A 27,039-nucleotide genomic window follows, 5' to 3' on the forward strand; every position below is an offset into this window, starting at 1 on the left:
TTAGAACGACCAATTAACCTAACCCCACTGCCTGCACGTGGGAGGAAGCCGCAGTATCGATAAAGTTTCTCATTTCATTTACTCTCAAAAATGTTTCCTCTGGATTTTACTCCCCTCGACCAGCCCATTGTTCTCCACAAATACGTTGAGCATGTGATTCTGAAATATGGATCTCGCCAGCCGCCCTCAGCCCACGTGCTAACATGGTGGCAAGCATGCAGCGTCTGAACCTGCAGCAGAAACACCAGCGTGTCTGATAAGACACCTGCACTACGCTGCAGGCGTTTGACACGTCAGTCACACGCAGCCCTGACGGCGTGACAGGACGCAGAGCCAATTTCAGAGTCCAAGCTCGGATTTGGGAGGATCAGGTGTCCGGTGCTACTCTCCGTCTGGCTTTCTGTGTTTGTGTCTTTGGACCTGGAAGCTGTGTGAGAAGTACTGAAGTACTCAGGTAAACTCGTCTCACCTCCATCGGCGTGCTCTCTGCGGAGATGGTGGTGAAGCCCACGATGTCACTGAAGTAGATGGTGACCGAGTCGAAGGCTTCAGCCTGAACCGTCTCTCCACGCTTCAGCTGCTCGGCCACCGAACTGACAGAGAGACAATACGGCGCCATGAGTGTGTGAGCAGGGGGCTCCGCCCATAAAAAATGTCCGTGTGCACCTCGGGACCTTCACCACCTCTGCTGCTGGACATCCAACCTTGGATGCCCCTGTCTGACATGTGCGCTTGGTGCACACCCCTCACACGGACTCTTTTCCTCCCATCGGCAGACGCTATCGCAGCATCGGGGCCCGATCCTCCAGACTGCGAGACAGCTTTTTCCCACAAACCATCAGACTCCTGACCTCACTACCAGCTCCCCCACTCCCCCCACCACACACACCCACACAAACCAGTAACTGACTCTACTGGACTTCACACATCGCTGCCTTTGTAAACACAGACGCTGCTCTGTGGACAGTCCTGCTCATGTTGGTCACTTTAAATCATTTATACTGTAAAACTGCTGCGTTGGTTATTTTAAACCACTTCAAAGTCACTTTAAATCTCATTTTATAAATTGTAAACGTTACATTTATTAACCCTTTTTACCTCAAAGTGTATATTTATTCTTACTCTTCCTGTATTTATTGTTGTTGGAACTGGAGCCTCGTCATCTGTCGCTCTATATACTGAACTGTATATAGCAGAGATGACAACAAAGCTTACTTTGATGTCAACACTATAGGACAAGAATCCAGAACTGGTTCCCAGTAGTCCAGTTCCTTGGAATTATTGGTCTACCTGCTTTTCAGTTCTTGCACTCCAGCTACAATCAGCTGACATCAGCTCGTGTGCTGGAGGAAAAGAGCTGCGCAGCGTGCAGCGTGGATACAGACATTACTAAGGACGACAGCGTAATAGTGAAGCGGAAGATCCATCCAGGCCGCTAACACGACTGTCTGCAAGCGCAGACGGCATGCTAACGCTAAGCTAGCCAAAAACCCCGAGAGACGAGCAGCGCGTATGCAGACCTGAGCCCAGCAGCCAGAGCCTGAACAGGAAACAAAGAGGTGAGGCTGCAGCCTCTGTGTCTACCTGCCAATGTTTATAGAATCACCATGACAACCGCTTTAAAGTCTCTTCAGGATCTGTGTTGGTGTGTGCGACTGTGACTCAGTTTATTTTGTAACAGCCAAGTAATGTAACGAGTATTCAAACCAAATACTTTCTCCTGGGAGTAATTAAGTAACATACTGCATTACTTTTTTATTCTGTGTAATGATGACTTTTTTTGAGTAACGACTGCAACACTGAGCCAATGAGAACCCAGCGAGACTCAATACAACGGTCAATAATCAATAATGATATCAATAATCTTTAAGTTATTATCAGTTCTAGTCGCCACAGACCTCAAACTCACACCAAGACCATCGCCATGTTTAAATCGACCCCGCCTTCACATCGAGGGTCACCACAGCCGAAGAGCGCTGCGTCCAGCATTCAGACAAATATCTGATAGGCTCGAGCATCGAGGCGCAGGTGTGTGAGCGGGACTACAGGTCACACCTGTGCACAGCTGGGCAGTAGAAGAGGGGAACGCCTCTTTCTGTTTACACCAACCAGCTGTGCCTCCACCCAGCAGACCCTCCAAAGTACACGGCAGGAGGAGTATGCTGTTATTTTGGTGTAAAAAAATTTGCAAGGACAAATGTTGCATTTTGAGAAGAAAATAATTTTATGAGAAGAAAAATAATTGCTGCGTGCAAGAAATGTGTTTCAGTGTTTGCTGTCACACACACGAGCTCACCAGCTACTAGCCAGATCCAGCAGAGCGGTTTGGTTCAAACTAGCTTAAAACCAACAATGCTCTTTAAAAAGTCTATATTTAAAAACAAATAATTAAACATACTAACTGCAAAGGGGTTTGGCTACACTCTGGACCGTGTTTCTGGAACGCAGTAGCTGTCGAGCTGATTGGAGACCAAAACAGCCAATCAGAATTTTTGCATCCAAGTCTGTGATTGGCTGGTTTTGTGGCACATTTGTAACGCTGTACAGAGAGTTGAGCGTGCAGAGATGTTGAGAGCAGGTCTGCAGACGTCTGTGAGCACACAGAGCGGCTGTTACTGTGTGTTTATGGACATTAGCAAACACTGAAACACATTTCCTGCATGCGGCGATGAGTTTGCTTCGCGCAAAATAATTTTCTCCTCAAAATGCAACATTTGTACTTGCAAACATTTTATTTACGTGCTCTCAGAATAGACGCACAAAAATAACACCATAGACGAGCGGCCCATACATCACACGCACAACTGCACATGCTCAGAACCCAGCTGTGAGGAAGATGTCCAAAGGTGCACCTGAGGAGGAGGAGGGTATGTTTACTGTAGAGCCGCACTGTGTGCAGTAATTGCAGTACTGACTGTGGTAGTATCTGGTACAGCAGGGCTTCGGCCTTGCGTTTCTCCTCGTGGTACGCCTGCGTTCGCTCCTCCACCAGCTCCTCCAGGTTGTTGGCGTACTGCTCCATCCGGGACAGGAGGTTGTCCAGGATGTTGGTCCGTGACTCCCTGAAAACACACACATGGTGTTCTGGGTGGGCAAAAACCAAGCGTGGGCTCGTGTCCACTTTACTATCAGTTTAGTTTTATTTACACAGTGCCAAATCACAACAACAGACGCATTGAGGCGATTTATACTGTAAGGTCGACCCTGCAATAATACATACAGAGAAAAACCCAACAATCATATGACCCCTATGAGCAGCACTTTGGCGACAGTGGGAAGGAAAAACTCTCTTTTAACAGGAAGAAACCTCCAGCAGAACCAGGCTCAGAGAGGGGCGGGGCCATCTGCTGTGATTGGTTGGGGTGAGAGAAGGAAGACAGGATAAAGACATGCTGTGGAAGAGAGACAGAGGTTAATAACAGATATGATTCAATGCAGAGAGGTCTGTTAACACACAGTGAGTGAGAAAGGTGACTGGAAAGGAAAAACTCAATGCATCATGGGAATCCCCTGGCAGCCTACGTCTATTGCAGCATAACTAAGGGAGGATTCAGGGTCACCTGGTCCAGCCCTAACTATATGCTTTAGCAAAAAGGAAAGTTTGAAGCCTAATCTTGAAAGTAGAGATAGTGTCTGTCTCCTGAATCCAAACTGGAAGCTGGTTCCACAGAAGAGGGGCCTGAAAACTGAAGGCTCTGCCTCCCATTCTACTTTTAAATACTCTAGGAACAACAAGTAGGCCTGCAGAGCGAGAGCGAAGTGCTCTAATAGGGTGATATGGTACTACAAGGTCATTAAGATAAGATGGGGCCTGATTATTTAAGACCTTGTATGTGAGGAGCAGGATTTTGAATCCTGGATTTAACAGGAAGCCAAAACAGGAGAAATATGCTCTCTCTTTCTAGTCCCTGTCAGGACTCTTGCTGCAGCATTTTGGATCAGCTGAAGGCTTTTCAGGGAGTTTTTAGGACTTCCTGATAATAATGAATTACAGTCGTCCAGCCTGGAAGTAATAAATGCATGAACTAGTTTTTCAGCGTCACTCTGAGACAGGATATTTCTAACTTTAGAGATGTTGCACAAATGGAAGAAGCAGTCTGACATATTTGTTTAATATGTGTGTTGAAGGACATGTCCTGGTCAAAAATGACTCCAAGGTTCCTCACAGTGTTATTGGAGGCCAAGGTAATGCCATCCAGAGTAAGAATCTGCTTAGATACCATATTTCTAAGATTTTCAGGGCCGAGTACAATAACCTCAGTTTGATCTGAATTAAGAAGCAGAAAGTTAGCGGCCATCCAGGTCTTTCAGATGGAGATGTTTCACTCTGTAAACACACAAATGCAGTTTTGGGTGTTGTTCCCTGTGTGGCCACAGGATGTCACTGATGCACTGCTCTGCTCGCGGTTTCAGGTCTTACTTGTTCTGTTTGCGCAGCAGCACTCGGATCTGGTTGAACTCGGGTCTCTCCGTCGGCTCTTCGGCCCAGCAGCGCTCCATCAGCTGACCCAGCTCGGGGCGGTCACTCTGCGAGTCGATGGTCGGCCTTAGGCAGGGCCACTCCCCCAGAATCACGCGGTCCACGATCTCTGCACAGAAACAGTTCAGCACGTTCAGCGCAGTGAACCTTAAACTACCAGCTCATTGGTGATTTCAGGTGGAGCGCTGGTGTTGGTGCACACGTTATCCTCTGCTCGGAGCCTCGAGCCGCTCGAGGATGAGCAGCACAGTCTCTGTAAAAATGTCAGCAGAGTTAAAAACATGTTTCATGAAATGTGTTGAGCACATTTCATGAACGCAACCTTAAAGTAACACATTTAACTGGATTTGATCTGTGACTGAAAGCAGACTGTGCAGTAAAACAAGTGACCACGAGCGTCCGTACGAGACAAACAGAACAGCTGACGATGATCCCAGCGACGGTTTATGGTGTAACACTTTATTTGACTTCCTTATAAATAACATAAAATCCCTTTCAGACTTGTGCTGTTAGCAAACCTGTCAGCATGACGCAGGTTCCCATGGCGACAGCGGGTCGTACCTGAGCGACGGAGGCGACCAGCTACACAGACGCCGAGTCCTAATGAACGGAAAGCAGAGACGGGAACGTCCAGTGTGCTCCGTGCGAATAAATCAGAGGCCAGGTCATTAGCGGTGATGAGGCTCGCCGCTGCCGGAGCACGCACCTGAGCAGAGAGCAGGTAAACAGCTTCTGCTCCCCAGCTGCTCTGTGAGCGTGCAGCAGCAGAGCTCGGCGTGCAGCAGCAGAGCTCGGCGTGCAGCTTGAAGCGCTTTCTGTGGTTTGGAGCGAACGCAGAAATGACCTGTGAGCGAGAGGCGGCTGAGGAACCAGCGTGGACGTGCTGTTTGCTCAGCCTCTTCTTCTCTGCTCTGATTCATCCCAGCAGGATCGCGGCTTAATCTGAAACCAGGTCGACGCCGATCACATGACCCGACACGCACACCTACAGGTGTGCATGTGCACCATCAGCCTTTAGAGCTGCACACCTGCAGCAGGAACCTCAGAGCTACCTACCTTTAGGGCTGAGCGGGTCTCCCTCCAGGTAGAAGGCTCCTCGTCGAAGCGCCACCTCCTGGAGGATGATGCCGAAGCTGTAGACATCTCCTTTCTGGGTTCCCTGAGGAGGAGGACACTCCATCCTGAGCAGCTCTGGAGCCATCCACAGCTTCTCTGCAGGGCGGCACAAACAGAGACCTCAGGACCTGAGCTTAAGATCGAAACCTCTTCATGTTTAACATTAAAGAGTTTGAGAGGAGCGTGCTGCTAACATCGCTGCCTGACTTCAGGAAAAGCAGATTAACGGCAGAGAGCTGCAACTCACGGGCGTAGTAGGCGTGAGCGTCACTAGCTGCGTCGCTCTCAGACCGAAAGCTGGACAAACCGTAGTCGGTGATCTTCAGGACGAAGCGGTTATCCACGACGCAGTTGGAGGACTTGAGTTTACCGTGGGAGAAGATGACGCTGTTGTGGAGAAAAAGCATGCCCTGCAGACACAGAGAGGAGGACAGCACTGACAACATGTTTGTTATCACAGGTAACGCCACCTGGAGGTAACTTATTACTGTTGTCTTCACTTTGAGTCCTGCCATCATCCAATCAGACACCGGGGACCCCAAAGCTCTCTAACTTTGACTCCTCTGTCCTCGTTAACCTGCTCGCTTCCTCCTCGTACTTTCGCTTTGATGAGTCCCACATGCATCGCGTCGACTCCACTCCCTGAAACTGCCGTTAACGAGCTTCAGTCCAGGAAGCAGAAACTTAACGAAGCAGAGACTCTGCAGGAAATGGAAACGTACCTTTACGATGTCGTTAATGAGGGAATATTTAAACATCCAGTCCAGAGTGATGCTGTCGTTCTCCAAGATGTCCTGAACACACAAACAACCAATAACCTGTCAGCGGTGACCTTGGCGAGATCTCCTCAGCACCAGCCGTGACGCAGCCGTGACGCCGTCACCCTGACCCCCACCCTTAAAGCCGTACCTGCAGACTGCCTCTGGAGCAGTACTCTGTGACGATGCAGCAGTTGGGGGGGTCGATGCACGCTCCAATGAACCTGGTCAGGTGTTCGTTCTGGACGTCTCTCATCTGCACAGACGGAAACATTCAAAGGCTGAATTCACAGGAAAACACGGGGGGCATGACTCCGCCCTCGGTGACGCCCACTGTGGAAACAGACTAAAGCTGGCGTCTCAAACGTCACTGTTTGCCACTGCTGTCGTCTCATTGGACGGCCACTTCAGCGTTCAGGAAGTCCTCTCTGTGCGTCCAACACGTGGCAGCGCTGTGTTCATATGTAACAAAATAAAGACGTCAGTGTGCCCGTGTCACCGAGCTGACACAGCCTCACGTTTGTGCTCTCTGCTCATGTTGGTTTCATATTCAATCATTTTGAGAAATTATTTTAACATTTCACGCAACAACAAACAAACCCTCTCCGACAGAAAAGCCAAACTGCTTTAGATTTCTTCACATCAACATACAAGCAGGGCTGACGTGGGCCGCAAGTGGCCACTGGGCCACGAGTTTGAGACCCCTGGACTGAAGGGACATTTCACAGCGTTGCCCATTAGACCTCCTCAGACCAGGTCCAGGTCCAGACCATGAAGCCTAGAATTACCCTGACCCGAACATCGTTCAGGTCGTTACATCAGTGATGTAAATCCAGAAGCTCAAGTCTGGAGAAGAATAACAGGAAGTTGACCGTGGAACCACGTGTGGCCTGAGAACATGTGACACAGATCGTCTGTTTTTAATTAGCTGAATATTACATTTTCTTGAATGTGTGCAGTGTATGGATTAAAATGACCGAACCATGTTTACCCTGAACTGGGTAAACTGGGAGAAATAAATGAATGGATGTTTGGATGATGAAGGCCCCACTGTAGCTGCACTGACCCTGCTGGGAGCAGCTCATGCTGGCTGCTGTACTGTACTGGTGAGCCTGGTCCTGAACAGGAAGCAGACAGTAAATGTTCCCGTTCGCTTAGCCACTCTGAGCTGTTAGCTTAGCCGGTGCTAATGGTCACGTGTGACGTGTCAGACACTCACGTGTTTGAGCTCAAACAGCACCTTCCTGTTGAGCTCGATGCGTTTCTTGTTGATGTATTTGATGGCCACGATGTTCCCCTGGAAGAAAACAAAGAGCAACATACCAAAAGTCAACAACAGCGACCTTCAGTGACACGTGACATGATGCAGACGCCTCACTTCGTTCTCGTCGCTCCCTCCTGTTCTCATCGTGCTCGTTAGCTGTTTAGCTAACCTGACACGGGAGGAGCTGCATGTGAAGGTGAAGGTGTTCTGCTCATTTCCAGCTTTTTTCCCTGCTGCACTGTTAGAGCAGCTTTACATGATCTTTGTCAGAAATAATCCTTCTTTGTCTGATCCTGTGTCTCAGCTCGTGTGCTGTCTGAAACAAGCAGCTTTTAGCTCCTCCCCCTTTAAACACAATTGAATAATCTTTATTTTCATTGTTCATGTACAACGACATTGTTAAAGCCTCGTTCGCCATGTTACCATGACACACGTCTGCGCTCTTATCGATCACAGGTAGCCCTCGCCCTGCTTCCTGCTTCTGCTCCAACATGAACTTCCTGTTTTCTTCAGTCAGACCTGAAACAGCGACCGAGACCAGAAACCCATGAGGATAGAACATGGAGGATCATCGCCGCATAGACTTCGGTCCAATCAGGCTTCAGAGGCATCGCCCCCTCCTGGACCTCAGATCGGCATCTCTGATCTGGTTTATGTGGTTCTAGAACAAATCAGGATAAAATACTGATGCAGACTAGCAACTCTGTGATTGGAGGGCTCCTGTCTTCATAACGAGCTTTTCCACCTGCGGCATCATTAAGACCTGAAGAAATAATCAACGACCTCTGACCTTTCAAAGTGGTGACTGATGAGTGCGGTGAAAACGGCACTCGGCTGATTGGAGGAGGAGGGCGGCTTCCTCGGAGCAGACTACAGCTCAGTTATTTCCATTCACCAGCAGGAAATTCAACTCTTAAACTAAGCTCCAGGTGTTCCCACCTGAATCCTTATCAGCGCATGCATCACCACTGGCTCCTCCCACAGCTGCACTGCCGCCATGGCGGGGGGCGCTCACTGTTGAAATCAGCGCCGCTCTGCAGAGTCTGTAAGAGTGTTTGAATATGAAACAGCAGGACATCACAGTCCCATGATGCACCTGGACGAGGCCGGCCCTTTCACGTGTTGGTCCTGCAGCGGGTCATGAAGGTGAACACCGCCACCTCGGGCTCCACCGTCTCCAACCATCCCTCGCAGCAGCTCTCGCCGCCATCTTCAAACCTTTCTTTCACCCCTGCAGCCCTGACACTCATCTCCACCCACTTCACGCGTCTCTGTTCCCACCCACATCCTGCACCACCCACATATTCTTCTGCAGCACCGCAGTTTTGTGCTGTTCTTCCTCCTGACGCAGCCTCCCCTTTTTATCGGACTGGGAGCAGGAGGTCACTGACCCTCCCCCTGGTGAGTCCACGCTGAACGGCAGAGCACGGCTGATTAACTCCTCCCCTCTACGCCGATCACACGTAGTGATCCCCAAACAACGATTTCATTTTCTTTCCTTCTGGTGAAAATATTTTTCTATATGTGAATTTTTTTAAATTCCTGAAATGCTGAACTTTTGAGATGATGGAGGGCGAGGAGGCTGAGGAGGCTGAGGAGGCTGAGGAGAGCGAGGAGGCTGTGGAGGGCGAGGAGGCTGAGGAGGCTGAGGAGGGCGAGGAGGCTGAGGAGGGCGAGGAGGCTGAGGAGAGCGAGGAGGCTGTGGAGAGCGAGGAGGTTGTGGAGGCTGAGGAGGGCGAGGAAGATGAGGAGGGCGAGGAAGATGAGGAGGGCGAGGAAGACGAGGAGACTGAGGAGGATGAGGAGGCTGAGGAGGGCGAGGAGGCTGAGGAAGATGAGAAGGGCGAGGAGGCTGAGGAAGATGAGGAGGCTGAGGAAGATGAGGAGGTTGTGGAGGCTGAGGAGGGTGAGGAAGATGAGGGCGAGGGGGTGAGGAGGGTGAGGAAGAGGAGGATGGCGAGGAGGGCGAAGAGGGCGAGGGGGTGAGGAGGCTGAGGAAGAGGAGGGCGGTGAGGAGGCTGAGGAGGGGGGTGAGGAGGGCGGTGAGGAGGCTGAGGAGGGGGGTGAGGAGGGCGAGGAGGCTGAGGAGGGGGGTGAGGAGGGCGAGGAGGTTGAGGAGGGGGGTGAGGAGGGCGAGGAGGTTGAGGAAGATGAGGTTGTGGAGGCTGAGGAGGGCGAGGGGGTGAGGAGGGCGAAGAGGGTGAGGAAGATGAGGGGGGTGAGGAAGATGAGGAGGGCGAAGAGGCTGAGGAAGATGAGGAGGCTGAGGAAGATGAGGAGGGCGAAGAGGGTGAGGAAGATGAGGGGGGTGAGGAAGATGAGGAGGGGGTGAGGAAGATGAGGAGGGGGTGAGGAGGGTGAGGAAGATGAGGGGGGTGAGGAGGGCGAGGGGTTGAGGAGACTGAGGAGGTTGAGGAGGCTGAGGAGGGCGAGGAAGATGAGGAGGGCGAGGAGGGTGAGGAGACTGAGGAGGATGAGGAGGCTGAGGAGGGCGAGGAGGCTGAGGAAGATGAGAAGGGCGAGGAGGCTGAGGAAGATGAGAAGGGCGAGGAGGCTGAGGAGGCTGAGGAAGATGAGGAGGCTGAGGAAGATGAGGAGGTTGTGGAGGCTGAGGAGGGTGAGGAAGATGAGGAGGGCGAGGAAGAGGAGGATGGCGAGGAGGGCGAAGAGGGCGAGGGGGTGAGGAGGCTTAGGAAGAGGAGGGCGGTGAGGAGGCTGAGGAGGGGGTTGAGGAGGGGGGTGAGGAGGGCGAGGAGGTTGAGGAAGATGAGGTTGTGGAGGCTGAGGAGGGCGAGGGGGTGAGGAGGGCGAAGAGGGTGAGGAAGATGAGGGGGGTGAGGAAGATGAGGAGGGCGAAGAGGCTGAGGAAGATGAGGAGGCTGAGGAAGATGAGGAGGGGGTGAGGAGGGTGAGGAAGATGAGGGGGGTGAGGAAGATGAGGAGGGCGAAGAGGCTGAGGAAGATGAGGAGGCTGAGGAAGATGAGGAGGGCGAGGGGTTGAGGAGGGCGAGGAGGTTGAGGAGGGCGAAGAGGGTGCGGAAGATGAGGAGGGCGAGGAGGCTGAGGAAGATGAGGAGGGTGAGGAGGGGGGTGAGGAGGGCGAGGAGGTTGAGGAAGATGAGGTTGTGGAGGCTGAGGGTGAGGAAGATGAGGGGGGTGAGGAAGATGAGGAGGGCGAAGAGGCTGAGGAAGATGAGGAAGATGAGGAGGATGAGGAGGGCGAGGAAGATGAGGAGGGCGAGGAGGGGGAGGAGACTGAGGAGGGCGAGGAGGGCGAGGAAGATGAGGAGGGGGTGAGGAGGGCGAGGGGGTTGAGGAGGGCGAGGAGGCTGAGGAGGGCGAGGAGGGCGAGGAAGATGAGGAGGGCGAGGAGGCTGAGGAAGATGAGGAGGGCGAGGAGGCTGAGGAGGAGGGCGAGGAGGCTGAGGAGGAGGTTGAGGAAGATGAGGAGGGTGAGGAGGCTGAGGAGGAGGTTGAGGAAGATGAGGAGGTTGAGGAAGATGAGGAGGATGAGGAGGATGAGGAGGGCGAGGAGGGGGAGGAGGGCGAGGGGGTGAGGAGGGCGAGGAGGCTGAGGAGGATGAGGTGGGCGAGGGGATGAGGAAGATGAGGGGGGTGAGGAAGATGAGGGGGGTGAGGAGGGCGAGGGGGGTGAGGAGGGCGAGGGGGTTGAGGAAGATGAGGAGGCTGAGGAAGATGAGGTTGTGGAGGCTGAGGAAGATGAGGAGGGCGAGGAAGATGAGGAAGATGAGGAGGGTGAGGAGGTTGAGGAAGATGAGGGGGTTGAGGAAGATGAGGGGGGTGAGGAGGGCGAGGGGGGTGAGGAGGATGAGGAAGATGAGGAAGGCGAGGAAGATGAGGAGGGTGAGGAAGATGAGGAGGGCGAGGAGGTTGAGGAAGATGAGGGGGTGAGGAAGATGAGGAGGGTGAGGAGGTTGAGGAAGATGAGGGGGGTGAGGAGGGCGAGGGGGTGAGGAGGATGAGGAGGGCGAGGACACACTCACCTTGTGGTATCCGGTCTTTGCAAAGATCTGCAGATTCCCGTCTCCGGTCATCAGGGAGCCGTAGTTTGAGCCTCTCTGGAAACAAACACGCTCAGCGTCAGTGTGACCTTCATCATCTTCATCTTCCTCGTCACACCAAGGATTACCATGGTGACGATAACGATCGTGTAAAAACACCGCACGTGTACGCTCACTCGGCACTTTATTAGGAGCACGTGTGCAAACTCATCTGCTCCCTGGAGCTGTTCCTAACACTCATGTGTCCCTGACACGTCTCTAGAGCAGAATATTAGGTACAGCCTGGACTCTCATCCAGTAATGTGCCGCCCTCACCTTTCCCATCTCTTCACCTTTCCAACATCAAAGATGGTGCAGGTGTTCCTAATAAACTGCTCGTGGGAGTGTGTTTTCACTGTGAAGGCGTCTGTCGGATTTACAGACAGCGAGAAGAATTCTGGGAGTTTCCTCGGAGCTGATTTCAGGCCTCGTTATTTTCTGTTCCCCAGTTTAGTCTAAAACGTAACGGCGACCTGAGCTCGACGCACATCTTTCTTTACATCTACCTTCGATTAGAACGCCTGTCATCAGAAGCCTTACGTACACCTCAAACCTTTAACCAGCGTCACTGCGTGGGAGTGTGCGCGCACTTACCAGTGACAGTGTGAGCTTGCTGCCGCTCCGCAGCACCTTGTTCAGGTCGCTCATCTGGATGTCGTCCCAGGAGATCCTCCAGAGCTGAGCTACCAGCTCCTTCTCCAGCTTCATCCTCCTGCAGCACAAACACTCTTCCTCAGTGACTCACCTTCATCTTCCTCCAGGTGAAGCTCAAAGACGGTCAGACACAGTCTGTCTGATTACAGTTCGCACACGCTCAGTAGTACCAACTCATTCTAAATCATTCTTCTCTGAGCGCACCAAAGAACCTGATCGTGTGGTGATGTAGCACGATCACTCCACATGCTACTGCCCTCACATGACCAGGTGGTGGAACTGCAGCAGCTCTCACCTGTAGATGAAGATGGCGATGGTCAGGATCAAGATGAAGAAGAAGATGACCACGATGGAGACCATCTGGTAGATGGTGATGGTCTCTGACAGAGAGAGAGGAGGAGACTGTTATTAACCCACAGACACACTATGTGATCTCACGATTCAGAACCAGAACCATTAGGACCATGAGGACCACAAGGACCATCAGGACCACGAGGACCATGAGGACCAACAGGTCCATCAGGACCACACATTTTTAAAACGAGTTCTTCCTGATCTGGGCTGTAGCTCAGTTGGTAGCACAGGTCACCTACTAATCGTGAAGGTTGTTGGTTCGATCCCATTCTTGATGTATCCATCGGAGTGTGAATGCTAGATAGGAAGCACTTACGTGTGTGTGTGTGAATGAGGTGCTTTGAGTGCTCATAAGAACCAGTGCATATGAACTTTGACCTCAGACTGATCTTTGGCATACTGACTTGCGAGACAGACTTGGTTGTCGTTCTTGAAGCCACAGACAGGAAAATCAGGGGGAGGGGCTCCGCCCAGCCAGTACAGGTGTGTTCCAGGTATGACGGTCAGATGCTCCTCAGTGGTGCTGTACACCATAGCGATCTGCGAGGAGGAGGAGGTGTGGTTAACGTCCCTGGATTCGCGCAGACGTTCTAACATTCGTTACTCTAGTTTATGTTTTCAAGGTCACAAAAACGCTGAGCGCTGAGTCGGAGCCTGCGAGGACACAACCAGCACGTTTCTGTTGTGTCTGTGTTTAGTGTGTTCACCTGGAAGGTGGTGCTGTTGGTGTCTACAATGTCCCACAGAGCAAAGTCGGTCTCTCGGTCCCCACTGTCATCCAGGTGGAGCAGCCCTGTCACACCTGAGGAGAAGCACACAGGTACACAGGTGAAGCGTCTCCTCGTCTGAAGGTTAAAGCTGTTCGCGATCAAACAATGGAAGAACGACTTCAAGAGTTTCACATAATTCACATCATTAACCTGAGTGCATCTCACACCACCATCCACCTGCTGCACCGCCTAAGGGAATTCTATTTCACCACCATCAACACCACCAAAACCATCACCTTCATCACCACCAACACCATCGCCATCATCATTGTTTTTTAACCAGCCTCTGAGCAGCCGTCATCAATAAACACTCAGTTCATCCTTCATGAAAACTTTCATCTTTTAAGCATAAATCTGACACTAACTACAAACTACAGACTAAAAACTACAAATATGTCCGACCCCCTGATAGGCTTCTCTCTTCAGCTGCTTTTCCTGGGCTGTTAGTGATGAAGAAAAAAGCAAAACCAGGCGTGGAAGTAATTAAGTTAACACTTGATGGACAGGAAGAGGAAGCTCGTCCGTTAGTGAAGGTTCTGTTTTTTTATGCTAGGAGTCTAAACTGACAGAGGAACAGATGAAAGCGAAGTGGAACAGACCAGAACCTCACTGAAACCACACTCTAACAATCTGAACGGGTCCCAGCTGCAGGAGGGAAAAACATAAAAGTCCAAGATCCAAATGAAATGCCCGACAGCTGCAGAGATGACCGACAAACAGAAAGCTCGAGCAGCAGGCCTCCGTGTGCAGACGACAGCACTGAGTAACATATATGTTATTATCATTATTATTTTTATTGGTGTTAATAATTGGACTTTACAGACGTTTCAAACTTCTCAGGTTTCAGCTTCCAGAACCGGCACAGCTGGCAGCAGGACAGCCCAACAGGCAGGTACAGGTTACCTGATAAAATGGTCTTATTAACACTGGTGAGGTTATCGATGTTCAGCTGGAGAACAGAGCGCAGAGGTGCATGAGTTCATACGAACGATCCGTCCCCCAAAATCCAACACGTGACAGCAGGAAACACAACAGGAAGCAAAGACTGAGGAGAGAGGAGGTCGTGCATGAAAACAGTCACACAGACAGGAGACGTTAATTACAGACAATCAGCAGGAGGAGAGCGAGTGTGCACGCTGAAGAGGGGCTGAGTGGCGCTAACCACCCAGATGAACCATCGCCATAGAAACAAAGCCATTAGAGTTTAGGAGGGAGCTGATTGGTTGTAGAGGTCGAACATGGAGGAAGCAACAGATCAAAGGGATTAAAACAGAGGTAAATGACACTCAGCACGACTGTGAGGCTCTCCATCATCTCCATGACGTCTCGGCTGGTACTCCGGGACGCCGGGGCGGAGGGGACCCACACTCAGACGTGAACACTATCACAGAAGCTGAGAAACACCAACTACAATTTGTTTTTAAATTTACACCAGACTGAGAAGCCATGGAGCGGGTTCGGGGGTCATGACCCCGACCTTTGAACTCACAGGGTTAAAGCCACAACAGCTGTCACACCCACACCTTAGCTCCTGTATGTGCAAAAGCCACGCAGGGAAATGATGGCGCTAATCGATCACATGCCCGTAAACCCTGGGTGTAACCCCGCCCTCCCTTCAGCACTTAGCGTTTGGAGCTCAGAGCGAACAAATGCGTGGTGGTGGAGTGCAGAGGTCAGGCTGTGGGCTGATGATGGCGTGGAGGTCGTGAGCTCTCATGCCATTTCCTGGAACCACGATCTTCCTCCGACCTTCAGGCTCTGGAAGAATGATGTTTTCATGTGTTACTTAGAAACGATGAGCCAGACTCTGATCTAAAGATAAGATAAGGATTCATCACAGTGAGACGTGTTTTATGGTGCTGGTTTATAAAAGTGCTGCTTTAAATCATTATTGGATCCTTTTATTGTCCACAGAGGTTTTATGGGTCCTTTCAGGGTTTCGGTCTCTTGTGTTCTTATCTGCTGACTTCAAAAGACAAAGTTTTGATTTCTGATGCTTTCAGGAGGAAAGAACAAAGAAACATTTCAAACAAACAGAACCAATAAAACTCAAAAACATGAACAGCACATTCAGCTAAGGACACCCATCGTGAGCAGCTTTGCATGATTACGGTTCAAAATAATCCTTCTTTATCTTAAACTGGGCCGTGCAGCCCCTGAGATTGTTTAACAGAGCACACTCAGATCAATACAAGCAATCGATAAATAATAAGCAATAATAAAGTAATGCTGAGAAAATAAAAGTAATGCTGCAGCGTAGATACAACGAGACAATAAAAACATGGAGTAAGTGATGTTCATGAAGCATAATCTTTGCTGCGATTGGCTGTCACGTAACAATGAGGCGCGGGTCCACGGAGGGCGAGCGGCGGTCCAAGGATGACATTTAGAGAGACGTGCTGATTGGACAGCGAGCTTTCCTGCTGTTTTAATGTCAGCTTATTAAAAAATCATAAATATATGTGGACCACACACACGCACAGTCATGTCTTCTTCCTGGAAATCCGATCTAACATTAACTTCAGCTCGACCAACCCTAACCTCCCCGTGACTTTAACATGTAATGATTTACGAGTTTGTCCCCACGAGGAACTCAGGACCGCAGAATGTGACCATGTAAACACATCTATGTCCTCACAACATGAGTCACACCTGCAGCTGTTAACACTGACCCCAGGAAGTTTACGTGTTCCTGGGAGGTCATGCCTTACTTTCCAGGAATCGCTGTGTGCTTGCTTAGTGTGTCTGCGTGTGCATGTGTGTGTGAAGGGCCAACGCAGACGAGTGAAGGTTAGTCTTTACGAGATCACGGGATAATAAATGTCTCATCTGAATCCAGGACTTCTGCTTTCACCTGTGAACTATAAGAAAACTGCTTGACCGGCTTTTACTGGGATTACAGTCAGTGTGTAATCCCAGTAAAATCCCAGAATCGCTCCAAAACAATCCAACCCTGTATGAAGTACTAAACCAGTCCAACATCAGCCAAAACCAACAACAGTGACCAGCCAGTCAAAAACCAGCCAGAAAACTGTCTGAGACAATCGTAACAGCACAGAGTCCAACTACAAGCCAATACCTCATAAACAATGTCCAACAATATCTATTAACCACGTCCAACTATAAACAATGATCTAACCAATCAACATCCAGTCCAACCAGCTCCAGTCTCACACCAAAGTCCACCTCTGAACCAAAGCTGCAGCTGTATGGTCAGTCTGAGCAGGCGGCGCTCAAACATGGCTCTGCGTTTCTATGACAACGCTACAACAGAAAGAGAGTGGTGAAAGCTAAAGGTGGCGCTCTCAGGACGCACCGCACTAAGGCGAGTCGTGTTCTTGTTGGTAGGTTGGTCTGATGGGAAACCTCTGGCACAGTCATCCACATCCTGGTAGACAAGCTTAAAGAAGAACTTTAAACTCGTCTAAAGTTTAAAGAAACGTTTGAACTTTCAGCAGCTGCCTTCGTTTTTAGCCTCTTTAGACATTTGTGGCTCCAGCTGAAAGCAACGTGAGTAGACACGTCTGAAGTGCTCGCCCTGAACTGGAGCAATGAAGCTTTTAACACTGAAACACAGGATCTGTGTTCAATGAAAAAGGCGATCGTTGAAAGGAAATGATGAGCAAAACCGGCTCCTTAAACCCACAGACAGCATCCTAAAGTCCTTCAGCGTGTTCTTCCTGTTCCCGAGCTCTCAGGCGCACAACAACGTTTTGTCTCTTTACCAACTTCCAGGTCATTTGACAGAACTGAACCACTGCCTGAGACAGTCAGTGACTGTGCAGGTGAAGGGGCACTCAGCGTTTCATACGCAATACTAATACAGTGTTCACCAGTGAAAACTGGCACTGGAGAAAAGAAGCAAGCAGGATAAGAGCAGCTTTGTAATGACAAACAGCAATGAAGGAAAATGTTCGTTCATTCAGGGCTTTGGTTTGAAGGTGTGAAAGGAAATAGGCAGAGGCAGAGCATCATGCTGACACTCGTGAGGATGAATGGGTGGGTGGAGGCATCTTCCACGCAGGTTTGCTTTGTGTGGACATTTGTTCCTGACCTCTTCAGAGAAATCTGTGTTTTAGTGTAACTAACAAGTCTTAAAATGTTCACAGAGCCGACTGCGGTGTCATGTTATCCTTCATCGCATCCACGTCCACACCAGGGCTGGCTTTTAAAAATCTATTTCCTGATTCAAATCGGTTTTAGTCTGAATAAAGTGATCTCGATTCATTAAATCCTGGATTTAAATATAAATGTAATTAATCAGAAACTCCAGAATCAGCTCAACCAGGAGATGAGAGCAGAGACACAGAGCGTGGATCGTCCACAGACGTCGGGGCTGAAACACTCAGATTCTGCAGGTTTCGTCTCTCTGACCAAAACTGACAGAACCAGAAAGAAGCTCAAACTTCACGTTTGAGAAACGTCGTCATGAATTCTCTCTGACTTTGGCTGTTTTACTTCCTGCACAGCTCTCTCTCCCTCAGTGCACTCAGACTTTTACCATCAAATCTCCGTCTCCTGCTGCTCACGCTCCGCTGCTGCGCTCGCTGCTGTCGGCCTCTGACAGCAAAGCCTCACCTCTGTTCAGACTGAAGACATTTAGACTTCAGTGATTGCTCAGCTGTGATCGAACCTCTGTGACTCTGCTTCACTTCAGCAGCATCAGGTTGCTTCAGTCTTTGATCGACTGCAGAAGAGTTTGAAGCTTCTCTGCTATAAAAAGCCAGAACAGGAGAACCTGCTTCATGTTTTATCCTCAGTTACTTTGACACAAAGACGTCTGCGGTGATGCTCACACCTCTGATGGAGCCTCACAGCGTCAGCTTTGTCTTATACATGGATACGTGCTGATAAACGATCAGAGTCTGAACCCGTCCCTGCTTCACAGCTCACAGTTGAAATACGTTCCAGTATTTCATCGCTGTATGTGGCTGACGTTCCCAAACCCCGGGTACATCACTTCACGTGTCTGTGCTTCCTAAGACGCCGTCTTCAGCGCTGACAACAGCGGGAAACGTGGCTGTAACGTTGGACATGGACCTCTCTGATCAGTGTTGATGTTTTCTATGATTCTGATGTGACTGAATGGCGTGAGTGCGAGACAAAATCGTGCAGCCTAACTTAATAAACCTGGACCAGCTGTCCCAAGGCTCAGCACTGGAGTGCTTATCCAGCCTGGAGTCTCGGCATCTCGAGTTCGTTCCAATCCAGGATTTGCTGGCTGGAGTTCCTGGAAGCGGCCGAGCTAATCGACACACAACACAGGGCATCAGGGTGAACGCTGGTTTCACGTGTGAGGCTGTGAATAGTTTCTGCTGGAACATGTGATCTCCAGCACCCAAACTGACTTCTTTGCAGCTTTTTGGGATCGTGCGGACAGCTGAGCGTGCGCTCCGGCCTCGTTCTTTGCATCCTGAGGAAACACTGTCTCCATGACATCAAAGCAGATCAAAGCTGCACTTTCACAGCTGTTACTGTTCCCGTCAATGGAGGTTTATCCAGTCTGACACCAACAGCCAGTGCACCAACATTACTGTTTCCCGGTGAGCCTGTCTACATCCCACCTCAGGAACTCTTCTCTCTCATTCAGCTCCTTTTCCAATAAATTCATCCGGCCAGCAAACTGGAAGGTCCCACCTTACAGTGACCCACCTTCACATCAGCCAGCTGTGTTCACCAGTGTTGGTCAAGGTACTTGGAAAAAACTAATCAGTAACTAATTACCGATTACTCCCCCAAAAAAGTAATCCTGTTACTTTACTGAATACTTGTTTTCAAAAGTAATTAATTACTTAGTTACTTAGTTACTTTTTAAAAACCCGATTTACAACCTGAAGAGGTGATAAAGTGATAGATCTTTCAGCCCAATTCTACTTTTTCTGCATAATCCATCATACAAAATGTAATCAAATGGAAAAGTCTCTTTTTAGGCAAGGCAAATTTATTTGTATAGCACAATTCAACAACAAGGTGATTCAAAGTGCTTTACAGAGACATTAGAAACAAAAACAAATAAAAAGTATGATTTAAAATTGATTAAAACTAACTAAACACACACATTTCACACCTGTTCACGCGTTACTGCGCGAACAGGTTAAAACTTGATTAAAACTTGTTTTGTTAGTTTTAATCTGCACATTCCAGCACATAAAATAAAATATTTTGTGTGTTTACACTCAGTCTTTCAAATAGATGCAAGTAAAACACAGCAGAAAATAAATAAAGTCAAAGACTCAGCGGTCCTGTTGCTCTATTTTCACCTGTAAAGCAGGAGTGGGGTAGGCGGAGGTTTACCCTGGTGCAGGTGTGCCGCGGTCAGTGGAAGAATCCGCGAGTTTCTCTGTGAGTTTCCCATTACGTCGTAGCTACTCGATGCTTGTTGGAAGTTTAGGGGTTTTTTTCGCTGTAAAAAGAAGTTTTCTTCCCACGCACAGCGGACACTAATGTTTTTGTCACTTTTTATGGAATCAAACTCAAAGTAAGGTCAGTACTTCCACGCTTTAAACGCTGCACGCTCATACTCTCTCTGCACTCGATATGTGATCCACTGTTGATCTGCACACAGCTGTTGTCACGAACGTCGCACTCGCTTACGTCACTGTCATGAGACATTCTCGCAAAAAATCACGGTTTTAGTAACGCAGTAACGCAGCGTTCCTACGGGAAAGTAACGGTAATCTAATTACCGTTTTTGCAATAGTAATCCCTTTACTTTTTTCAAGTAACAAGTAATCAGATTACAGTAACGCGTTACTGCCCATCTCTGGTGTTCACTAAACTGAAACATGGAGTCCTACAACACTGGTGGCCTAAACCAGCCCTTGTTCACGCGCTGGTCTCAGTGTGGCTGACTGAGAGAAACCAGATCATTGGGCATCCGAACAACATCCTCTGCAGCACGCCGACAGCTACGCGTCTCACATTCAGAAGGGAGCTGTCATTGACCGACATGTTTTTGGGGCTGGTTTTTAAAATAAGAAAAGGAAGCACGTTAGCAGCTGGATGGACGATTTTCCTCAGCCTTTTGGAAACATCTGTGAATCCTGGTCCACTGGGTGTCAGACAGGTTAATCTCACCTGTGAAGCTGAACTGGGTACCTGGACTGGATCCCAGGGTAACGTGGCAGTTCAGTACTCCAACCCAACCCAAGAGCTACAACCGCTGGGTTGTTCTAACCTTTTCACCCGTTCAGCTGATGCTGCTCAGCGTGGGTTAGCTCTGGCTCTGTAAAGCAGGAACTTCATTCAGTCTCTGTTCTTACTGTGCAGCGAAGCACCGACACTTTCTAAGGTGTAGTGCAGCTGAGTGATGGCGTTAACTGAGTGCACAAACTCAGCAGCTGCAAATAAAGTGGAAGATCGCTCGGGTGGGTTAATTAGACATTTCTCCAGCAGCAGCAGCGGGTTGGCCTGTGGCCTCAGGGTCTCTGCTGATTATCAGAGCCTCAGTGCGCTGCCTCATCAAGTCAAGAGGCTTTACTGTCATTTCAACCATGTGCAGTGGGACCGTACGCAGTTCCTCTGAGACCACGGTGCTAAATATGACAATCAACACAAAGTGCAAGTGTGCAAAAAACCCCAGACAGAGCAGAAGCATCCAGACACACAACAGTGCAACAATGACAGTGGGTTGTGCAAACAGACTGAGCGTTGTGCTCATCTGCAGGAATGACAGAGGACGAGGCGGTACGTCCTCAGCCTCACAAACTTTCCATCTCGGGGATCATCCAGAACTTTCCAGATCAGGTTTAGAAACTTTTCCTGAATAAACTGTCCTGAAATTTGACCCCAGCTGTTTCCTCCTGAGAGCCGTCTCAGCGAGCTGCTGCATTAAATCTGCTGCAGACCTGCTGTAATATTCCCGATCATTCAAACGTGCTGCGACGTGTTCGTCCATTAGTTAATGGAGCGGAAACAGCAGAGAGGAAGCTGTAATCTGATCTTCTCACTCCGATTCACGGTCTTCACAGCCGGCCTGCCTCCTTCCTCTTGTGTCCTGTTTGTCATGGAGATTATCTCTGATGAGATCTTATTAGCCACCCTCCCCTTCTTTCTGTCTCATTCACAGCTTTTCCGTCTCTTGTAACGCTCATTCTGCCTGATCACGGATCATCCTGCGGAGCGCTGTGGTCTGTAACCTCCCGTTAAACATGAATGTGCACAGGGGTAGATAATCTGCTGTGTGGAAGAGAGAGAAGGCAGAGTCACGCAGACAGGAAGCTGGAAGAAACAACTATCGCTGCAAACGAATCAAAGACTCTGAAGCTGCAGAGAAACCTGCGTCATGGAGCGAGACAGCGCCTAGAGTGCAGGGCGCTGTGAATCTGCAGACACGGACACGTTTTCACTGTGAAAGTTGAGACGATGTTTGAAGATTAACATCTCAAAGACTTTTGTCGAGTTCAAATCTGAAAAAGTTCAGTTCACTAATAAAAACTTCACACTGTGAAAGAAATTAAACAATCGAACATTAAAATTCAAATCGGATCATCTGCTGATTGTTTGATTTTGTGGCACAGTTTGTCAGATTTTGCTCTTCTACCATGAAATTTGAATAAAAATGTAGTTTTCTTAATTTATGTGACTCAGAATGTAAAAAACCACCATCTGTCACTCGTGTGTGTTTGAATACGGAATCTGGAGAGCAGCTGGAGTTGTTGTCAAAAGTCCCTGAATTTGAGCTTTTTTAGCTTTTGAGATTTTTTGTTCAAGCACTCCGTCAGATTTCAAGGTGTAGAAAAAATGGTGTGAAAGTGGGCTGACGGCCATTTTTCAAGAAGACATTGAAACGTATTTGATATATTGTTCTTTAAGCTAACATTTCACAACACTCATCATATAAATTCAAACTCTGCACCATAAACTTTTAATGGAAATCAGAGTTGGTGGAGCAGACAGTGTTGGCTGCACTCAGCATATCCATCCATACTGGATATATGGATGGATATGCTACGCAGATGACACCAAGAGTTATCTATCCATGAAGCCAGATAACATAAATGTATCACCCTATCAGAGCACTTGGCTCTCGCTCTGCAGGCCTACTTGTTGTTCCTAGAGTATTTAAAAGTAGAATGGGAGGCAGAGCCTTCAGTTTTCAGGCCCCTCTTCTGTGGAACCAGCTTCCAGTTTGGATTCAGGAGACAGACACTATCTCTACTTTCAAGATTAGGCTTCAAACTTTCCTTTTTGCTAAAGCATATAGTTAGGGCTGGACCAGGTGACCCTGAATCCTCCCTTAGTTATGCTGCAATAGACGTAGGCTGCCGGGGGATTCCCATGATGCATTGAGTTTTTCCTTTCCAGTCACCTTTCTCACTCACTATGTGTTAACAGACCTCTCTGCATTGAATCATATCTGTTATTAACCTCTGTCTCTCTTCCACAGCATGTCTTTATCCTGTCTTCCTTCTCTCACCCCAACCAATCACAGCAGATGGCCCCGCCCCTCCCTGAGCCTGGTTCTGCTGGAGGTTTCTTCCTGTTAAAAGGGAGTTTTTCCTTCCCACTGTCGCCAAAGTGCTTGTTCATAGGGGTCATATGATTGCTGGGTTTTTCTCTGTATGTATTATTGCAGGGTCTACCCTATGTTTGGAAGGCTGGATGGATGTGTCGTGGCCCCGCCCCCCTGTGAGTGCGTCATGTTTTGGCGCCGAGTTCGGCCTTTGTGCAGTCGTGTGTTTACGTGTTCGTGTTCCTCTGGCAACCTGACAGCTGGATGTGGGGTCTGTCTCTGACATACTGCAGGTTCACATCTGTTTTTGGACCTGGAAGCTGAAAGCTGTTGCTTGGTAACCACATCACCTCATCTCACGGCTTATAAATCAGAGATTAGGAAGACTGACAAATCTCATTAGGACACTGCACTCCTCAAGCAGGCAAACAGGTTCATCACACAGGAGACATGAAAGCTCACCACCAGCTGCCCGCAGTAGGCGAGGGTCCGGCGTGGTGGCCCTGCAGGTGTCTGCGCTCATAAACATTTCAAATAAAGAGTGCGTGCAGACCGGGTTCAGTGACAGCTGTCCTGGAAACAGAGGGGGAGGGTCAGCTCGGGGAAGGAGGAGACCAGCCTCCTCCTAGCAGGAGTCACATTTCACACCACAGGAAGTCTGCTTCACTGTTTATTCGCAGGGAAACGTGATAACGTCTGTCAGAGAGCGTTCAACGATCCACAATCTGCCTTTTCCAGTCAGGACACGATCGCAGCATCCACAAATCAAATCTCCATCCTTTCAGTCGGGTGGGTGACAGCCCTTTTTAGGAACAGCTGGCAGTCTGGGCAGGACCATTTCCCCAGCTCGCCCTCTCTTCAGTAGACTCTCTCTGATTGGCTGTTGTAATAAATTGAGGGTGTGAACAGTTTCAAATGTTTCTGCAGATCTGTCACATGACCAACACTTTGTGCTCAACACCGTAAATCACCTTTGATGCTTTTACGAGAACACCATTAAGGCACGAGTGCATAAACGGAGGCTCGTTGGCTGAAGCGGTCTCGTCTGCGTGAGTGCAGACACGGTGACGCTAACGAGGCCTCGCCGTGATGGATGTGGACAGGACGGAGCAGAGGAGAGGCAGGCGGGTGGAGGACAGGCTGAAAGCAGGACTCTGGTTTCACATGATTCGATTTCCAAGATATTTTTAGGAGATGTCCAGGGCTGGCTGACAGCGAGGCGAGGAGGTCAGAGCGTTTCAGTAACAGGAGAAAAATCAGAGAAAGGAGCGCTCACAAAGCCTCTTGAATATCAGCGTCTCCCCCGGAGCAGCACTGGCTGCTGATCCTGAGGAAAGACTGCTGTCTGCACACCTTTACCTGCACCGCAACACCTGGCGGAGCGGCACCAGCCCACGTCTGCTTGGGTCTCACCTGTCGGACGAGTGTTTCTAACTGCAACCACCCGGCTGCTGTTTGGCACTTTAGACATGTCACAAAGGTCAAAGGTCACTCTCTCGTCCTCCATCTCAGTAGGGACGCTGACGTTCATCGAAACATTTTGATGTGGACGGGAGACTGCAAGCCGTTCACGTCTCCGTCATCACATGACTCGCGGTCGTATACGAAGCTCTCAGCTTCAGTCACGACCAGCGTCTCTGACATCACAGCCCTGAAGCCTTTCACGCCTTCCACCTGACCCGCAGAGACCCCTCAGACCTCTGACGGTCACTGGGACGCTGTGATGGTTTTTCCAGAACGTCCCACAGAAGCTGAGCCGATGAGCTCTGTGGAGTCAGCTCGCTCGTTGCCGTGTTCCTGCAGGATGGCGTGCACCTACGCCGGCTGAGCTCGACCACCTTCCAGTGTGCGACGTTGGGATGACCAGCGGCAGTTTCAAGGTTTTATTTGAAACCACAGAAAATCTCAGAAAGTGTCTCAGGAAGACGGCGGCGGTTTGCACGACCACAGCGTCCTGTCTGACGGAGACGTCGGCGGCGTCCACGACCACAGCGTCCTGTTCCTGCTGCTTCCTCACAGCGTGTCTGACACACAGTGGGCTGCCGAGCAACCGAGTCTTAAAACACTAAAAAATGCGATGCAACACAGTAACACGTCAACACAACAACACTGCGGCGCTGCGTGTCGGTTACCTGCCGCAGAAACAGCACGTGCTGCTTCACCCATCCCTCTTTACCCGCCAAACTGGGACTGGGCGATATATCGAATTTTTAAATATATTGATATATTTTTATACGAGATACGAGATGTGACAATAACATTTATATCGATAAAGTTTATGTTGCGTTATAATTATACTTCTGGAGCCGCAAGTTTGCCTCTTTCGTCCACTTTTGTCTCTACGCTGCGTTGCTCCGCCTCTCCTTCACTGAACTAGTGATGCGCGAATCATGAACGAATCGTTCAATACTCGAGAATCACTTTACTGACTCATGAATCATGATTCACAAGCCCAACTGACTCACTGACTCATCCCTGTTGCTGTTAGCAGCAATGTATCTACCTTATAATTAAAATTGTGGAGAAAAACACAACATCCAGTATCTTAACAAAAGAATTTCTGCTCTGAACTGGAAGAAAAAACCCTGAGTAGAAGCTCACATCAAGAAAATAGCTCCTCGGTTCACAGTAGCATCGCTCTGCTAACATGCTAACAGCACATTTGAGCTACTCACCCCCTCCCTCCTGGCTCACAGCTTCTTCTTCTTCTTGGTTGGCAACCAATGTTAAGGCGCATTACCACCCCCTGGCTCACAGCTCAGTGGACATTTAGATGAGAAAATATATATTTGACACATTTAAGGAAAATACTAATAAAATACAAATAAACAAAATAAATGTTTATTAAGCAATTTTGATAGGAAATTGCTTAATTTTAGAAATGTTTTTGCGCCTTTTTGCTCTATAAAATAGTTTTCTTTTAGAATCATTCATCTTAGCAGTAGGATTTACATGAAAGGAGAAACAAATTAAGTTTGAGTGAAAATGTAAATTTTTTGCACTCTCTGGTCGACTGACTCAGTGAATCAAATGACTGAAAAAACCCGATTCACTTTGGTGAGTGACTCATTAAAACTCGATTCAGTAAAAAGAATCAAATTTACCATCACTAGCCGAGGAGCCTCGCGGAGTGATACGTACTGTGTTTCATCGTAATGTTACCGTACTGTGTGCGTATAAGGACCACAGACGGCTCCTGTTCAGAGACACGAAGCGGATTTCAAACTCCAGGCTGTCGGTCACGCAGCAGAACTTCAGAACAGAGCAGCTGTGAAATCTTTGTGATTATGCTCAGCGTCTGTTAGTTCACATTTTGACTGCTCAGTTGTGAGCACAAAAACAACATTGTTTTCTTTTATTTATGGAGCATTATTATTTAATGAATGCTCATAACTTATTTCTGAGTAATTTGTTCTTGTACATCTGCGCTGTTTGTTAATAAAAGTGCCTGTGTGAGATCTGGGACACAGCTGTGACTGAGAACTCTGTTTGTTCTTACTTTATGGCTTTAAAAATATGCAGATCTATATCTTATATCACCATCCAGCTAAAGAATATCAAGATGTGAATTTTGAGGTCATATCGCCCAGTCCTACACCAAACCATCATCATTTCAATCCCCCCAACCGAGCTTTACTCACCCAACCCCACCCGTCACTCACAGAGCACCACGACCCCCCCCCCCCCCCCCCACACACACACCTGCAGAACAGCTCTGCTGCACAGTCGCACCAAACAGCCTCCGTCACAAAGGTGGAAATGGTAAGCATCAGCTTTAAAGGAGACGAACGGCGAGCACTGACCGGGGAAGGTTCGGTTCCACATCCTCGGGGTCACGTCCTTCCCGTTCGGACGCTCGTTGGACGCCAACATGGACTCGTTCAAAGCGTGAGCGTAGAGCATCAGGCCGTCATAAAAGCCTCCAGCAATGATGTTCATCTGCAAGAAACACACAGAGGGTCAGTCGTTCACACACACACACACACACACACACACACACACACACACACACACACACACACACCACTCAGGCCTCTACCACAACACCTTGTGTGCACACAGGTGGTGTCTTCTACCCACACCTGTGACTTCTTTGCCGTTTCCTTGGTTACTACCGCTACAGTCTTG

At 49.2% G+C, this 27,039-nt stretch overlaps 1 protein-coding gene across 3 annotated transcripts in view; it reads right to left on the minus strand.

Annotated features, from left to right (window-relative positions):
- The window catches only part of LOC146699549 (atrial natriuretic peptide receptor 1-like), a 63,096-nt gene that overhangs the window by 6,846 nt on the left and 29,211 nt on the right, over positions 1 to 27,039 (minus strand). For 2 of the 3 annotated variants that reach the window (XM_085472532.1, XM_085472531.1), the window contains 14 exons: positions 26,715 to 26,850; positions 13,395 to 13,489; positions 13,092 to 13,227; positions 12,629 to 12,713; positions 12,274 to 12,391; positions 11,623 to 11,697; positions 7,574 to 7,651; positions 6,506 to 6,610; positions 6,319 to 6,390; positions 5,844 to 6,006; positions 5,537 to 5,692; positions 4,421 to 4,589; positions 2,916 to 3,062; positions 470 to 593 (listed from right to left, as the gene is read on the minus strand). In XM_085472532.1, the coding sequence (XP_085328658.1) occupies positions 470 to 593; positions 2,916 to 3,062; positions 4,421 to 4,589; positions 5,537 to 5,692; positions 5,844 to 6,006; positions 6,319 to 6,390; positions 6,506 to 6,610; positions 7,574 to 7,651; positions 11,623 to 11,697; positions 12,274 to 12,391; positions 12,629 to 12,713; positions 13,092 to 13,227; positions 13,395 to 13,489; positions 26,715 to 26,850 (1,659 nt within the window). The other variant, XM_085472533.1, reaches the window with a different exon arrangement.

Source organism: Copadichromis virginalis, linkage group LG11, assembly GCF_057382275.1.
Source record: "Copadichromis virginalis isolate Kocher_CV1m ecotype Utaka linkage group LG11, C_Virginalis_male_GT1.1, whole genome shotgun sequence".
Taxonomy (NCBI): domain Eukaryota; kingdom Metazoa; phylum Chordata; class Actinopteri; order Cichliformes; family Cichlidae; genus Copadichromis; species Copadichromis virginalis.